This window comes from Bubalus bubalis, chromosome 19 (assembly GCF_019923935.1).
Source record: "Bubalus bubalis isolate 160015118507 breed Murrah chromosome 19, NDDB_SH_1, whole genome shotgun sequence".
Taxonomy (NCBI): Eukaryota; Metazoa; Chordata; class Mammalia; order Artiodactyla; family Bovidae; genus Bubalus; species Bubalus bubalis.
The window spans coordinates 58,481,030-58,498,679 of NC_059175.1; the positions used below are offsets into that span (position 1 = coordinate 58,481,030).

Genomic DNA, 17,650 nt, shown 5'->3' on the forward strand with positions numbered 1-17,650 from the left:
TGGCAAAGTAATGTCTCTGCTTTTGAATATGCTATCTAGGTTGGTCATAACTTTCCTTCCAAGGAGTAAGCGTCTTTTAATTTCATGGCTGCAGTCACCATTTGCAGTGATTTTGGAGCCCCCAAAAGTAAAGTCTGACACTGTTTCCACTGTTTCCCCATCTATTTCCCATGAAGTGATGGAACCAGATCCCATGATCTTCGTTTTCTGAATGTTGAGCTTTAAGCCAACTGGTCCCCTCTATAACTTTGTCATTTAGAACATGTTCTATAAATGGATAAATATTGTATAAATACAGTATGTGGGGGCTTTCCTGGTGGCTCGGACCATAAAGAATCTGCATGCAATGCAGGAGATCTGGGTTTGATCCCTTGGTCAGGAAGATCTGCTAGAGAAGGGACTGGCGACTCCAGTATTCTTGCCTGGAGAATCCCATGAACAGAGGAGCCTGGCCCACTACAGTCTATGCGGTCGAAAAGAGTTAGACATACCTGAGAAACTAATGGAACTTTCCTGATGGCTCAGCAGGTAAAGAATCTGCTTGCAATGCAGGAGACCCGAGTTTGATCCCTGGGTTGGGGTGATTCCCTGGAAAAGGAAATGGCAACCCATTCCAGTATTCTTGCCTGAGAAATCCTATGGACAGAGGAGCCTGGCGGGCTACAGTCCAAGGGGTCACAGAGTCGGACATGACTGAGTGACTGAGCATGAGAACAACTAACACACACATACCATATGTACCTCTGAGCTTGGCTTTTTCCACCCAGTCTAAATCCCTTGAGATCCATCCAACTCGCTGTATGTCTCAATAGCTTGCTGCTTTTTGCTGTTAAGTAGGATTCCAGAGAGTGGATGAACCACAGTTTGTTTAGCTGTTCACTTATTGTAGGACAGGTATTGTAGTTGTTCCCAGTTTGGGGTTATTAGAAATAAAGGGGGAAAAAAAAAGAAATAAAGGGACCATGAACAGTTTGGGGTTATTAGAAATACAGGGACCATGAACAATTTTGTATAGCTTTGTGTGTGCACATCCATTTGCACTTCGTTCCTGGGTAAATGCCTAGGGATGTGATTGCCGAGTTGTACAGAAGATCCCCTGGAGGAGGGCGTTGCAACCCACTCTAGTATTCTTACCTGGAAAATCCCATGGACAGAGGAGCCTGGTGGGCTACAGTCCATGGGGTCGCAAAGAGTTGGGCATGACTGAAGGACTGAGCACCCATGCACGGTTCAGTTTTTAAAGAAACTGCCAAACTGTTTTCCAGAACGATGGTATCACTTTACATTCTCATAGCCACGTGTGAGTTAGCCCGCTTCTCTGTCTTCACCAGCATTTGGCGTCAGCACTCGTTTTACTTTCGCTGTTGTACTGGGGGTCCTAGTGGTGATAACTCATTAGCGTCTCAGCTTGCTTTTCCTAGGTCGCTAGGAATGTTGACTCAGCTTTCCAGGGCTGCTTGTCATCTGTGCATCCTCTTTGACTTTGGATTGCGGTCCTTTGTCTGCGTCTTCTGGGAACCAATGTCCATTTAAAAAAATAGACTTACTTTTCAGAGTAGTTTTAGGTTCACAGCAAAATAGACCAGAAAGACTTCTCATATACTCCCCTTCGCCAAACACACACAGCCTCCCTGACTAGTAACATCTCTCACCAGAGAGGTGCACTTGATACAAATGACCCAGCTACGTGGGTACTTTATCATCATCCAAAGTCCAGCTTTATTTCACTTTTGGTGTTGTACATGCTATATTTGGGGGCAGATGGGGCCCCAATATAGTGACATATGTGAGTATATGCGATGTACAGTGAGTATAGTGACATGGAGGGCTTCCCTGGTGGCTCAGCGGCAAAGAATCCGCCTGTGATGTTAGAGCAGCAGGAGATGCAGTTTCGATCCCCAGGTCAGGAAGATCCCCTGGAGCAGGGCATGGCAACCCACTCCAGGATTCTTGCCTGGAGCATCCCACAGACAGAGGAGCCTGGTGGACTACAGTCCACGGGTTGCAAAAAATTGGACATGACTGAAGCGACTTAGCATGCACATATGCACATAGTGACATATGTCCATGGTTATAGTATCATGCAGGGCAGTTTCACTTCCCTGAAAATCCTCTGAGCTCTATCTGTTCATTCTTCCCTACACTTTAACCCCTGGCAACCACTGATTTTTTTACTGCCTCCCTAGTTTTGCCTTTCCAGAACGTTATAGAGTTGGAAAGTTATAGTTATATATAGTTTCATATATATAACATTATATATATGAAAAGGCTATATAGTTATACAGCCTTTTCATACTGTCTTCTTTCTTCTCCCCTGGTGGCTCAGACAGTAAAGAAACTGCCTGCAATGCAGGAGACTCAGATTTAATCCCTGGGTGGGGCAGATCCGCTGGAGAAGGGAATGGCAACCCACTCCAGGATTCTTGACTGGAGAACTCCATGGACAGAGGGGCCTGGAGGGCTACAGTCCATGGGGTCACAAGAGCCAGACATGACTGAGCAACTAACACTTTCACATAGTTGGATTCATACCCTAAACAGCCTTTTCATACTGCCTTCTTTCAATTCATATTATGCATTTAATGTTTTTCCAATTCATGGCTTGACAGCTCATTTCTTTTTATTGCTGAGTAATAGCCTACTGTCTGGGTGTGCCACAATTTATCTATTCAGTCACTTATTGAAGGATGTCTTGGTTGCTTCCAAGTTTCAGCAATTATGAATACAGCTGCTATAAACATAGGTGTGCATATTTTTGTGTGGACATGTTTTCAAAGCCTCTGAGTAAATATTAAGGAACAGGATTGCAGGGTTGTGTAGTAACGTATGTTTAGTTTTGTAAGAAACTGCCATACTGAAGATGGGAAGTTAGGAATTGTTGGCACAGAGGCAGTGTGGTATGTTAAAAAACGACCCTCCATTAGGCATCTATGTCCTAATCCTTGGGTTATGAATGTTACCTTACATGGCAAAGATACGATTCAGCAAAGGACCTTGAGCTGGGGTGTTTCTTCTGGATTACGTGAGTCTGAAATGCCATCACAAATGTCCTTACAAAAGAGAGGCAGAGGGACTTCCCTGGTGGTCCAGTGGCTAAGACTTCACCTTCCAGCACAGGGGGTGTGGTTTCAATCCCTGGTTGAGGAGCTAAAATCCCACATGCCTCCTGGCCAAAAAAAAAAAAAAAACCAACCATAAAATAGAAACAATACTGTAAAATTCAATAAAGACTTTAAAAAAGAGAGAAAGAGGCAGAGAAGATTTTTATACACACAGATGAGAAGGCAGTCTGAGGATGGAGCAGAGAGAGTTGAAGATGCTAGCCTTGAAGACTGGAGTGATGCAGCCACAAGCCAAGGAATACTGGAAACCAACAGATACCGGAGGAAGGAACAAGTGCTTCTGTGGAGCGTCTGGAGGGAGCTCAGCCTGTTCATACCTTAACGTCAGCCCAGTGACACTGGCACTGGATTATCTGCCTCCAGAACTGTAAGAAGATGACTTCCTGTGTTAAGCTACCAAGTTTGTGATGAGTTACCAAGTTAAAGGTCACAGGCAACCAACTCAGTGTTATACAGAAGACTGAATCAACTGAGGTCAAAAGTTCAAATGAAATCAACTGAGTGTCATCGGAGAAAGTGGCTTCCAGCTGATACCTGATAAGTCCCAAGGAGGGGAAATGGCATCAGTGAAAAAAAAATATGGTAAAGCGGAGCAGAGGTGAGTGAATTTAACATCCACACAGCTGGAATGCCTGATTTCATTTATCTTTCAGATTTCACCCACTTGACCATGAAATTCAAAGAGAAAATAAAGGAACACTGACTTCTTCCCATCTTTGGGGAATGTTATAACTCCTGGCTTGGTAGACTTTAGCACTGGGAGGTAATTTTCATGTTTGCAAAAAAAAAAAGTGCTGCTTTGCATCTTTTCTCTTTTGGTGTGAGTATTTTAAAATAAATATGGAAACCAGGTCATTTCCATGTCTTAACAACTCAGCAGCGTAGGCATTTCTCAAATTATCCGTAGGTGTGTCTCAAGAACCTGGTTTTATGTTGCTTGTTCTCCGCTAGTCTTTTCTGTGTAAACATGAAAAATGCTTAGAACTTATTTAAAACCCATAAGCGTGTTCACATGAGGTCAATGTAGTCATAAAGAAATTGATTGAACCCAGGTCTCCTGCATTGCAGGCATATTCTTTACCCTCTGAGCCAACAGGGAAGCCCAAAGAAACTGATGGATAGGGTAAAACTAAGTGAGGTTTTTTAACCTTCAAACCTGGAGCAGAGATGCGCGTCTTCCATAAGCAGTAATTATAAAGGAGGCAATCGGTTATTGGGTCTCCACTTGGCCTTTCACAAGAGGCTTTGCTTTGCGAGCCCTTTAACGTTCATATCCTATGGAAGGAGGAAACAGGAAAACCCTCTGGTAGACTCAGCAGTCCTGGAAAGAGGACATTGCGCCAGGACTTCAATAGGATGACAGCCATGTAGTCAAAAACAAACCTCTGTAAAAGCTTTGACTTGTAAATGAGAGATGGCCAGTGGATGAGGTGTCTGAGGACGCAAATGTCCTGTGCCCTTAAATTACACCAGAATCGTGCCCTCCTCTCCCAACCTGCTGTTGCCAGAGCAACCAGACGCCTGGACCCAACCCGAAGCCTCTCTGGAGACCCTGCTCTTTCCGCGACCTCAGAACTCCATTAGACAATTTATCACATGCTCCCTGATAGAAGTTACTTGAGTCAGTGCTCTTCCCTTCTCTCCCTCCAGATGCTTCTAGAGATCAGAGCTGGCCACACACTCCCCACAGGACCTCCAGTCCCATCCAGGCCATGAGCCCTCAGGAGCCTGGCCATCAAGTACCATCTCTCATCAGTTATCCATTCCTGGATACCATTCCTCAATATCTTGTCTGGTTATTGTGGAATCAGGGTAGGATAGCAGTGTCAGAGGTTAAATAAGGCTTCAGCAAGAAATGAGTCAAGAAAAGGCACAGACAAGAAACTGTGCAAGGAACTTACGTTCTGACCATTACTCGTTGTGTAATTCTTCCCTTTTATAATTAATAAAATTGGTTGCTTTTGAAACTAAGATTATGCAGTTATTTTTGTACCTCTCAGAAGACTCAGGGGAGTTGAGTCACTGGAAAAGACCCTGATGCTGGGAAAGATTGAGGGCAGGAGGAGAAGAGGGCAACAGAGGATGAGATGGTGGGATGGCATCATCGACTCAATGGACATGAGTTTGGGCAAGCTCTGGGAGATGGTGAAGGACAGGGAAGCCTGATGTAGTCCATGCGGCCACAAAGAGTCTGACACGACTGAGGGACTGAACAATAGGAGACCAAAGTCACATGATCTTAAAATTAGCAAAGAAAAAGAGAAGCACTGATTCTGGTCTTCTGGGAAGCTAGGTGGATACACTTTTCCTATCTCCTTCCTCTCCAGGTAAGTATAAGGAAAACCCTGGATATTTTATATAAAGCCAACTTCAGAAGACACTGTAAGGTGAAGGGAAGGAATCTGTGCAGTGGGGGAGCTCAAGGCAGAGGAGCCCCAAGGTGGCAAGTTCTCTGGGTTTCTTTTTTGCCTCAGACAGCCCAGTCTTAGAGCTGAAGAAGTCTGCAATTGGGAAATGCCAAGTGGATGAAGTCAACAAAAGTCCAAACCTAGCCCTGCTCTCTCTAGACAAAGGACCTGGAAAGGGGCAGTCTTGCAAGACAGAAACTTCTGGTTGATAACTTTTCTTAGCCCAGGAAGACACTTACAGAGAACACTGTGGTCTCACCCCTATGTGTGAGTGCACAGTAAGTCGCTTCCATAGTGTCCGACTCTCTGCGATCCCATGGACTGTAGCCCACCAGGCTCCTCTGTCCATGGGGATTCTCCAGGCAAGAATACTGGAGTGCATTGCCATGCCCTCCTCCAAGGTATCTTCCCGACCCAGGGATCAAACAGTGTCTCTTATATCTCTTGCATTGGCAGGTGGATTCTTTACCGTCAGAGCCACCAAGTCTCACTCCCAGCCCAGCAGCAAAGGCTGAGTGGGGAACAGAGAGCCCCACCCTTGTCAGCTTGTCCTGGGAACCCCCCTTCCCCCCGTTGACCAAGGTGGTGCTCAGTTCAGTTCAGTTCAGTCACTCAGTCGTGTCCAACTCCTTGCGACCCCACAAAACGCAGCACGCCAGGCCCCCCTGTCCATCATCACTCCCGGAGTTTACCCAAACTCATGTCCATTGAGTCAGTGATGCCATCCAACCATCTCATCCTCTGTCGTCCCCTTCTCCTCCTGCCCCCAGTCCCCCCCAGCATCAGAGTCCTTTCCAATGAGTCAGCTCTTCGCATGAGGTGGCCAAAGTACTGGAGTTTCAGCTTCAGTATCAGTCCTTCCAAAGAACACCCAGGATTGATCTCCTTTAGAATGGACTGGTTGGATCTCCTTGCAGTCCAAGGGACTCTCAAGAGTCTTCTCCAACACCACAGTTCAAAAGCATCAATTCTTCAGTGCTCAGCTTTCTTCACAGTCCAACTCTCACATCCATACATGACCACAGTAAAAAAGGTAGTGTTAGGGAAGGCCAAATAGGAAGCTAGGACCTTCATTCTTGAAGGGCAGTAACAAGACCCCCTACACCTGTTATCAGTGGGGATTCTGTGTGGAGACCATACATCTGCTCCCCCTCCCACCAAAGCATCACAAGCTCTCCCCTCTCCACCCAGGGATGGTGTCAGAGGAGGCCTAGTGCAGGGTCAGGTCTTGACTCTTCCCCGTAGTATCCAGGGAGGGCTCGTGGAACCCAGAACCCTGATCACTATTAATGAGCTGGCACCAGCCCCCTTCCCCTGCTGGAATGCTATCAGAGGAGGCCAGCTAAATCAGAAGGGTTCAGTGAGAGTCAGAGCCTCACAACATAATATCTTAAAATGCCTCCACTTCAAATGCAGCTCATTCATGAAGCCAACCAGAAAAATTTCAACTTGCATGAAAAATGATAAGGCATAGACACTATTCATGAGATGGCAGGGGTGTCAGAATTATCTGCCAGCAGGCTTGAAGCAGCCATGATAAAAATCCTTCAAGGAACAATTACGAATGTGCTTGAAATAAATGAAAAGATCAAAAGTCTCAGCAAATAATTAGAATATATAAAGAAAAACCACATGAAATTTTAGAAGATAGAAATACAACAGCCAAAAAAAAAAAAAAAATCAGTGTACCGGTTCAACAGCAGATTGGAGTGGAGAGAGGAGGGACTCAGTGTACTGGCCAATAGAAAAATAGAAATTACCCAGATTGAACAACAAAGAGGAGATAGCTTGGGGTGGGGGTAAGAACACCACCTCAAAGACCTGTGGGACCAGGTCTTCCGTGGTGGTCCAGTGGTTAGGAGTCTGCCTTCCAATGCAGGGGACGTGGGTTCGAACCCTGGTCAAGGAACTGGGATCCCACTGCTGTGGGGCAGCTGAGCCCCCTGCACTACAAAACCCACCAGCCCTGGAGCCTATGTGCCACAACTAGAGAGAAGCATGTGCACCACGGCGAAAGATCCTGCAACCGAGACCCGAAGCAATGGAAAAAAAAGCACCCGTGGGACCCCCAAAAATGTTTATGTACTCACATCCCTCAAGTCTTTGAAGAAGACAGAAGGCATGGCTCTAAAAGTACTTGAAAAAAAATGAAAATGTGACGAAAGATATGAACCTACAGATTCAAGAATCTGAAGGAAGTCTCAGACAGAATAACCACAAATCCACACTAAGACACATCATGGTCAAACTTCTGAAAACTAAGAACAAAGAAAAACAATCTTGAAAGTGAGGGGTGAACATCTTATTTATTAGAGAAAAATTTGAATGTGAATTTGAATGACGGTAGATTTCTCATCAGAAATGTGAAGGCCTGAAGGAAGGGGTGTATTTCTTAAGTGCTGCAAGGAAAGAACCGTCAGCCCCAAATTCCATATCCAGTGAAAATACCAGGAAAGAAAGGGTTCAGTTCAGTGGCTCAATGAAAGGGTAAATGCAGGCATTAGCAGATGAAAGAAAACTAAGAGAACATGTTGCCGACAGAGCTACAGTAAAAGAAGGGCTCAAGTTAGCTCTCTAAAGGATAATGGAAGAAACCCTGGATATCAGGGAAAAAGAAAGAGCGATGGAAGGAGTCAAAACATGAGTTAAGTAGAATACATTTTAGTCTTTTTAATTATGTTTGATTGTTGAAGCAAAGTTGTGTGATGTGGCTTTAAATGTCTGTAGAGGAAATATTTAAAACAATTACAAACTGGAGAAGGTAATGAGACACACAGAGAGGAAAGCTTCCTATATTTCACAGAAACTGGTAAAATGAGAACACAGGTAGGTGTGATGAGTTACGCATACATAATAACAGTACTACAGAAATGGCTAATGTACTACAAAGAGATATATTCAAAAATCAGTAGAGATAAATCAACATGGAATTCTAAAAGTGCTCAGGCAACCCACAGGAAGGCAGGCAAAAGAAAACACAAATGGAAACCAGAGAAAAGAAAAATAAGCCAAAAAATAAAAATGCAGGCATAAGCCTTACTTTTACCAATAATTACATTAAACGCAAGTAATCTAAGTACACTAAAAAAAGAGAAATGGGCAGTGGATTAAAACTACGATCCAATTATATGTCATCTGTAAGAAATCTACTCATGTACAATGATATAGGTATGTTAGCAGTTAAAGGATGGAAAAAGTTATACCATGCAAACTTTTAACTTAAAAAAAAGGCTTCGTTTGGCTCAGTGGTAAAGAATCTGCCCTCCAGCACAGGAGACACCGGTTTGATCCCTGGTCCAGGAAGATCCCACCTGCCGAGGAGCAACTTAAGCCTGTGTGCCGCAACTGTTGAGCCTGTGCTCTAGAGACCAGGAGTCCCAACGACTGAGTCCACGAGCTGCAGCTACTGAAGCCCTCGCACCCTCGAGCCTGTGTGCTGCAAGAGAAGCCACTTCAATGAGAAGCCCATACACCTCAACCAAAGTAGCCCTCACTCACTGCAACTAGAGAAAGCCCACAGCAAGCAGTGAAGACCCAGCACAGCCGAAAGTAAATAAATAAATGAAATAAAAAAAGCAGGAGTGAACTACATTAATATCAGATGAAGCAGATTATCAAAGAAAATTACTAGAGAGACTAGGATATGTTACCTAGTGATACAAGGGTTAACCTTGTAGGTTAAATCACACACACTCACACATAGAACAACCTATCAATCCCACAAAGTCTTTGTCTCTACAGATACGTCTCAAAAATGTACAGTTGAAAAGACTTTTCCTTCCAACGGTCTAAACCGGTCAAAGATTTTTGGATGTGACTTGCTATGATTTTTGGCATAATTTATTGCATGAAAATACTGGCAAATTTTTTTTTTCTAGAGCTAATGAAAAGGCTGGGATTTAAAAATTATATATAAATAGTAACAGGCAGAATTGTTCAGTTGCTCAGTCGTGTCCGATTCTTTGTGGCCCCATGGACTGCAGCACACCAGGTTTCCCTGTCCTTCACCACCTCCTGGAGCTTGCTCAAACTCATGTCCGTCGAGTCAGTGATGTCATCCAACCATCTCATCCTCTGTCACCCTGTTCTCCTCCTGCCTTCAATCTTTCCCAGCGTCAGGGTATTTTCCAATGAGTTGGCTCTTTGCATCAGGCAGAATAACACCTTGCTATTTGAGAAATCTAGGTAGTGATCACGACGGGCCACGCCTCCCTGGTGCGGTTTGCTAACTCACAGGCATGACTACTTCCTCCAGCAGGTGTCCGACTGGAAAACAGCAGAGTCCAGCCTCCCTTCTGTTGCTGTGGCGGCCCGTGGTGGCCACAGGACTCCCGCCAGGGCCTGACACCGAGCTGAGTGTCAGAACTGACCCTGCGTTTCCGTCCTCCGGAGCCCACAGAACGTTACTGGCCCCGGGAACCCAGGAGGAAGCACACACACCTCTGGGAGAGCCAGTTCCCCGTGCCCAAGTGTCATCTTCTCACACATCGTCTTAACTCCAGGATTTTAGCAAACAGATGCAAAGTAAAACCTTTTTAGTGTGCCAAGGAAGAAGTCACCATCGCAGGGGGAACGATTCAAAAAGGCAGCAGAAAGGAATCAAAGCAAGAGAGATGATAGAGATGATCAGGAAAGATGACTGATGTCAGGGGCAGGCAGAAGCCACCACTGGGGAGTCTTTGCAGACACGGATTCTTGGGCTTGCTCCTAACTCAGGTGCTTGAACCTAAGTGTTTCAAGTCCTTGTGCATGTGCTGAGTGACTACAGTCATGTCCGACTTTCTGTGACCCCGTGGACTTTGTAGCCCGCCAGGCTCCTCTGTCCATGGGATTCTCCAGTCAAGAATGCTGGAGTGGGTTGCCGTGCCCTCCTCCAGGGGATCTTCCTGACCCAGGGATCAAACCCGTGTCCCTTAAGTCTCCTGCATCTGCAGACAGTTTCTCTACCACTGGTGCCACCTGGGAAGCCCTTCAAGTTCTTAAATTCATCTGAATGTTAGTTTTGCTTTCTGTGGCCAGTATGTAACAGCTTTTTCCTTTGCTCGGATTCTGTGTTCATTAAGAACCAGGGGTGTCTTAGTTACTCTAACCAGGACAGGCACAGCTTCTCCGTAAACAGTCAGCTGATGTTCTGGGTTACAGGCAGGTCTCTTCTGAGTGTGGGCTGTGAACCACTCTGCAGGAGCCTCACCAGACACCCCTTTCTGGATGTGGCCTACAAGTGGGTTCCTAATCCAGAGTACTTTTCTCCCCACGCCCACTCCTGACTCAGCAGAGGCCTTCCCTTCAGGGTTTCCCTCATCCATCTCTTTTTGATTCAACAGTGACCAATTCAAAGAAAAGCTCTAACACAAACATCAGGCAAATATGTTTAATTTTTTAAAATAACTGATGGCAAAATAAAATATTTACATCACATCATACTGTGTAAACATGTAAGGTCTCTGTACAAAGAAATATACATGCAAAATAATGTAAAATTTTAACTGAAATAATAAAAAGAAACAATACACAAATAAAAGTTGTGAGGTTACGAATACACATCCAGTTTTGAATCCAATTTCTTTTAAAAAGTTTCTGTACAATTTTACAAGGAACAAACAAACGAAAATTCAACAAAAGAATAAATAAAAATACACTGGAAGCTGCAAAGCTTGAACTATGCCAGTTTATGGCTGAAGACCCAGGTGTCTGGCTGGCTTGGGAAGCGGGCTGGTCTTTTAAGTGTATTTCACACAACAAAGATAAAAAGACATCCAGAAAAATTCAAGCGTGCCCAGAAACCCAGCGTCTTTCGTTGAGGGCCGCCCACACTACAGTGCCACAGACATCAAAGCCAGCCTCAAGGCGGCTGGTGCCTAATTGGCTTTTATTTCTTACCAAAAGCTCAAAATCCAGCCAATTTTTGTACAGAAAGTTGAATGTCAAAAAGTCTAAAAAGTAGGAAATGTCCAGACTGATTTTGGGAAAAAAAAAATAATACTTTGGCATTCTGAATAATAGAATAATAAAATTTAAAACATTACCCTATTATCCAGTTTTATATTCAGAGTATGAAATCACTTTTTACAGTCCTCAAAACTGACAAATTTCACCAAGAGTTGTCTCCTTGAACCGATGGCACAGGGCTACGAACCCCACCCCCCACCCCGCCCCCGACACACGCACAAAAACCATAAATCTCACTGTACGAATATGTGCTTTTTCTATATATTTATTACAGGTACAACAGAGGTCTTCATAAATAGTTGCATAAAATGTTAAAGCCACAACATTGCACATGATATGAAATAAAACCAAAAAAAAAACCAAACAAAAAAACAAACCCCAATGAGCGCATTTACAGTATTTTCATCTGACTGTATACTGCTCAACAATCTGATTGACGGCTTAGGGGGTGGGACGTGGGGGCCGGGGAGGGGATAGCAGGGCAGGACCCAACCTGACCTCCTCGCGGATGGGCAGACCCCTTGGACCCCTCCTAAAGGAAGCCCTGGGCGGTGGCTGGGAAGGCAGGGGTGAGGGGAAAGGACAGACCGAAGGCAGGACCAGTCTTATGTACAAGTAAGGCCTACATTTCATCAGAGCAAAACGATTCATTCTATTTTTATGCAAAAGTTTGAGGTTGAATGCACATTTCAGAAGCCCAGTCTGGCGTCCTGGCGAGAGGCACACAGACAGGGCAGCTGGAAAAAGCTCAGAGCCAGGGGGACCCCCGAGTTGGACGAGGCCGCCGCTGGGGGTAGGGTGGGGGGGTTCTTCCCCAGAGGTGTCCAGTATCTTGTTTTGTTCGTTAACACCAGTGGTTGAACATAGGCATTTGTTTCCTTGAATAAATCCTGGAAAATGTTTTCAATTTGCAAAATGCTATTCGTGTTCGTTTAAAAAAGTTTCTTTTTATTTTTAAATTTTTTTTTTTTTTTGCAGAAACCTGAATAAAAGACTGTGACTCAGCAATGCTGTCTCCGCTCTTGCAGAGTGTTCCAGAAAGCCTCCACCCCCCCACACCCCGCAGGGCTTGTGGCCCGAGTGCCAGGCAGCTGCAGAGCACGGCTCGCTCGGGAATGCACGCGGTGCCACACGACGGGACGATCGGGCAGCGGACTGCTTACGCTGTCGTCGGTTTGTTGTTTTCTCTTCCAAAAAAAAAAAAAAGTCAGACTTAACGGCTGATTGGCAGGTGAAAGAGAATGAGAAAGGACTTCAAGACAGGTCAAACTCGAGGCAGAAGCCTGCTCTGTAAGAAGTTTTTCATGCTACGGATAGGTCGAACGTCGTTCTGGTGTTTGCGCCGCTCAATGAAGGAGGTCAGTCTGGACGTGTCGAGGACGCCCGCGCCTTTGCCGTGGCCGTGGCCCGCCTGCAGCCACCGCTCCTGGAGGGCCGACGCAGCCGAGGGGCGCTTGGCGGGGTCCTCGTGCAGTAGGAAGCACACGAAGTCCTTGGCCCTCTGGCTCACTCCTTGGAAGTAGTCCTCTGGGAAGCTGAAGTCCAGGCGGCAAATGTTGAGGCAGGTCTCTTCCACGCTGTCGTCCAGGAAGGGGGACACGCCGCTGAGAAGCACGTAGGCCAGCACGCCCACGCTCCACGTGTCTGAGGTCAGGGAGACCGGGTTCCCCAGGATGATCTCAGGGGCCGCGAACTCGGGGTTCCCCAGCAATGGGTGGATGTGGTAGGTCGTGTTGAGTTGGACGGCATCTCCGAAGTCAGCCAGCTTGATGGTCGGCTTGGCTGAGCTCTGATCCACGAGGATGTTCTCAGGCTGGGAGACAGGACAAAACAGCCGTCAGGGGACTCCCGCCACCCCACTCTTGGGCTGGAGCTCTCCAGGAATCTACAAGGTCGACTGTTCACGTGGGAAACAGACTCGTTCCGGTCTGGAACTTCCGAGGGCCGCCGCGGTACGAGCCTGGGATTCACTCTCCTCCCTGGCATCGCTGCAACACTGCACCTCCTGCCTCCGTCACCCCACCCCGGTCCTGCCCCAGGAAGTCTATGAACTACCTGCAGATCTCACGCTTGTCTACTATGTTCCGGTTTGTTTACATTACTGAAAAGCCAACTCTAGAGCAGAGATTAGACATCCGCATTCCCGTCTCCCACCCCCTGCGTCTCTCCCAGTCCCCGGGGGCTCCTGGCCCAGGTTCAGAGGAGGGCCCAGGAGCAGGCGTCATGTCCCACATGGATGCGCTGAGGTCGCCCGGCGTTCCCGTCCCTGGGGCCCCGCTCACCTTTAGGTCCAGATGCGCTATCCTGCAGTTGTGAAGGTATCGCACGGCTTCCAGAACCTCCCCCAGGTACGCCCGGATCTTCCCCTCCGTGAGGTTCCCCCACCGCACCACGCAGTCCAGGAGCCGTCCCTGGTCGGCCCTGCAGAGGGAGGGGTGTGCGGCCGCGTTATGGGGTCAGTTGGTCACTTTAGAGCGACCACGACGCACATGTCACCTCCACACCCCACTGTCAATGTCCACGCAACGCTTGGGGACCACACCTCTACCCGGAGGCAGCACAGGATCAACAGGGTGATGCCTTCTTAACCTAATCATGGAGGCGAGTGGGGAGCAAAGCACCCGGAACCCACAGAGGGAGCTGGTAGCAGAGACGGGCGCACCCAGGCCCCCCTGCACACCCCACCCCAGCAGACGGGCGCACCCAGGCCCCCCTGCACACCCCACCCCAGCAGACGGGCGCACCCAGGCCCCTCTGCCCACCACACCCCAGTAGGCTGGACTCAGACCTGCTCCCTGGATCTGAGCACATGACCTGGGCGACTGCCTGGCACACAGTAAGCACTCTGCTGGGGAGGGAATAACGTGAGACTATCTCCCCAGCCTCAGTCTTGTCAACTGTAAAATGGGGGATGTGACGGCTAAATGAGAGAATATAAATAAAGTGGGCTTCACGTTGGACTCAGAGTCTGCCTACTGTGAAATTACTTTTAACTTTAAAGAACCCTTATACAGAGTTGCCCTGTGCCAGGGACTAAATGCTTTCTATCATTCGCTTAGTCCTCACGAAAGCTCTCTGGGAAGAGTGTTTTATTGTCCCTCTTTTATACAGATGAGGAAACTGAGGCACAGGGAAGGCATTAACTTCCCCGAAGTCACACAGCTCATAAAGGAGACTGGAACGGCAAGGAGGTGGTCTGGTTCCAGCCTCTCTGAACACCGGGCTGAGCTGTGTTGTCTCTTTGCAACACAGAAATTTACAGGAAGATCAGCCAACTAACATGATTGGCTGATCATGATTACATGTCTGGTAATGACATGTAATCAAAGGAACTTCGGTAGTAAGTGGCTTGTTATGAAAATAAATCCTATTAATAGTATGATGAGGCCCAACCATTTAGTTTTCCCGTGGAAAGAAATGACAGCTGAATGCACTGCAAATTTAAACCGGAATCAGGGTTTGCAGGAGATTCTGACAAGGAGCCTAGGCCTCTTTGTCTTCCCTGGGAGTAGCTGAGCAGAGGCTGTTAGGCATTAAGCTTCTACAGCCAGAAGGCATGTTCCCAGGTTTTGAGGGCCCACAGGGGCCAGGTCTCCACCCGGACACCACCTGAGCCCTGCAACAGCCCTTCAGGCAGCTGAGACTCGCCAGGAGCCGAGGCCACGGGCCCAGGTCCACTGACGCGCCCTCTGCCCAGGACGCGGTGTTGGGGGAGGCTGGGGAGGGCCGGCCTGCTCCCTCCACCATCTGAGAGGTTTGCGGGGCCAGCGAGGGGTCTGAACAGGCCCATGGTGACGTTCTAGTGGGAGCCTGGGGCGGGGAGACTCCTGGGGGGTTGGGGTGGGGAGCCGAGGCTGGACCTGGGCCCGGGGCCCAGGGCAGCGTGTCTGTGAGGAAACACGACCAACGGAAAATCAGGAGCAGGGCCCCGCGGGAGCCCTGCCAGCGAGGAGCAGGGCCCCGCCGGCCAGCTCTGAGACACTCGCTTCCCACAGCGCCTCGGGAACTAGGAGGCGGTGCAAGAGGTTTGCTTGGGCCAATGAAAGTGAAGCCATAAACCCAAGCGAGTATATGAAGTGAACTCCCTCTAAAAAGCAGTAACGGGAGTCTAAGTAAAGCTCAGCGATGAGGTGTTTCAGAGAGACCAGAACATTCTAGGGGCCGGGCTCCCATCCTGGCTTTACGGACACTTTGGGCCAGTGATTCTGTGTCTCTGTGTCCTGTGGTGTTGTGGGATGTCGAGCAATGACAGCAAGACGTCTGCGGACTTTGCTGAATAACCCCGGGGGCAGAGCTGCTCTTGGCCGAGGACGCCTGCTCCCAGGTCTTAAGTTCCACGCTCCTTATCTTTAAACGACTCACGTGTTTACCGAGAAAGCACACACGGCCGCTATGTGTCACAGGGACCCACCCCCTCCAGACGGCACTCTTCAGCGAGGCACACCTCACCCTCCCATCTAAGCACCCTCTGCAGGGCTGGACAAGCTCTGCAAGGGACTGGACAGGCCCCAGGCCTGAGCTGGGAGCCCGAAGCGGCGGACAGGAGCAGGTCTGAGTCAGCCCACTCCAGGTGCCCCCCAGCTTGGCTCGCCCAGCCTGGCAGACACACGGGATCAGGGCAGCCTAAGGTCATGAGCAGGGGTGTGGTCTGCAGAGGTCTGGCCTCGAGGGAAGCCGGTGGCATCACCAGGCTGGCTGAGACCCCGGGAGCCTGGGTCGGGGTGGGGGTGTTTGGATGCTAGGTGTGCGCCTCCTTATCAGCAGCTCATACAAAGACTATACTTCCCTCTAGTATCGGTGGAAAGCTCTACTTTCCACCATAGACTCTGATAGGAGACGTATTTTCAGAAGTTCTGTGAATTCTAAAATCCCAGTTCCTATCCTTCTGAGAGAATAAACAGCAAGACCGCTTGGTGTTGGAGCTGGGGGTTAGGAGGAGGGAAGGTGGGGGGTGGTCAGGGGGAGGGGGAGCTGGGGGCCAGGGGGAAGGGGGCTGTGGTCCAGAAGGGGGGTGCTGGGGTCCAGGAGGAGGGGCCTGGGGTCCAGGGGGAGCTAGGGTCCAGGGGAAGGGGGGGGCTGGTGTCCAGGAGGAGGTGGGTCAGGAGGGGGGGCTGGGGTCTATGGGGAGGGGGTCTGGGGTCCAGGGGGAAGGGGGCTGGGGTCCAGGGGAGAGGGAGCTGGGATCCAGGGGGAGGAGGGGCCTGGGGGCCAGGGGGAAGGGGGAGCTGGGGTCCAGGGGGAGGGGGGCTGGGGGCCAGGAGGAGGGGCCTGGGGGCCAGTGGGAGGGCAGCTGGGGTCAGGAGGGCAGGGGGCTGAGGTCCAGGGGGAGGGTGGGCAGAGCATGTACGCACATCTCCAGGACCAGCACGTAGCTGGTGGGGGTCTCGAAGGTGTCCAGGAGGCCCACCAGCAGCGGGTGCTGGAGGTTCTGCAGGATCCCAAGTTCGTGGGTGACCTGGTCACGCTTCATCAGCTTCTTGTTCACAAACTTAGTGGCCACGGCTCGTTTGGTGCCTTTCTGATCACATTTCTTCACGACAGAGAATCTGCCTCTGGAAAGCAGGTGGGAAGATCACGCTCAGAGTGCGCCGAGTGGGTCACGGAGAAAAGACCCCGTTAACCCAGGTGGACTGGACGCGCATGGCCTCCCCAGCTGCAGCCCTGCTCTCCCCTCCAGCAGAGGGGCTGCAGCCATAGGACGGCCTGAAGGGAGCTGCCTGCGTCTGCGACTCTGTGTCTCCCCGTCCTGGGGACAGACGCCTCCTGAGAAGGTGGCCATGTGTCTTCTCCACCCTCTGACCTCTGTCAGCAGGAACCTCATGACGGCCCAGGCAGCTTCCACTTCTGCTCTCACGGAGACCCTTCCGCACCGTGTGAAGAAGCGTGGGAAGGCCTAGTCAGGGTTCCTGTCCCCCCACGCCCCCTGCTCTGGCCAGCAGTGCCTCCTGCCATCACCAGGTCTGTCCTACAACTGCGTGTGGGGCAGCTAACCCGCTCGTGTCTAGTCTGTGGTCTCTGGGGCTGCACCCAATGAGCCACCCTGGAGAAGCCTCAGCTGCACCCTGGCGGGATCCAGGTAACAAGACCCTGGGCCCTCGAGTCTGATCTTGCTGCCCTTGTGGGATGAGATTCGGGGTGGGGAATGTGAGGGACAGATGTAACTGTGGCCGG

At 49.2% G+C, this 17,650-nt stretch overlaps 1 protein-coding gene across 5 annotated transcripts in view; it reads right to left on the bottom strand.

Annotated features, from left to right (window-relative positions):
- Window positions 1-10,887: 10,887 nt before the first annotated feature.
- The window catches only part of TRIO (trio Rho guanine nucleotide exchange factor), a 362,508-nt gene continuing 355,745 nt past the window's right edge, over window positions 10,888-17,650 (bottom strand). For all 5 annotated transcript variants that reach the window (XM_045163663.1, XM_045163664.1, XM_045163662.1 and 2 more), the window contains 3 exons: window positions 16,831-17,031; window positions 13,762-13,900; window positions 10,888-13,292 (listed from right to left, as the gene is read on the bottom strand). In XM_045163663.1, coding sequence (XP_045019598.1) covers window positions 12,744-13,292; window positions 13,762-13,900; window positions 16,831-17,031 — 889 coding nt within the window. In that variant the 3' untranslated portion in view covers window positions 10,888-12,743. The remainder of the gene's footprint in view (window positions 13,293-13,761; window positions 13,901-16,830; window positions 17,032-17,650) is intronic.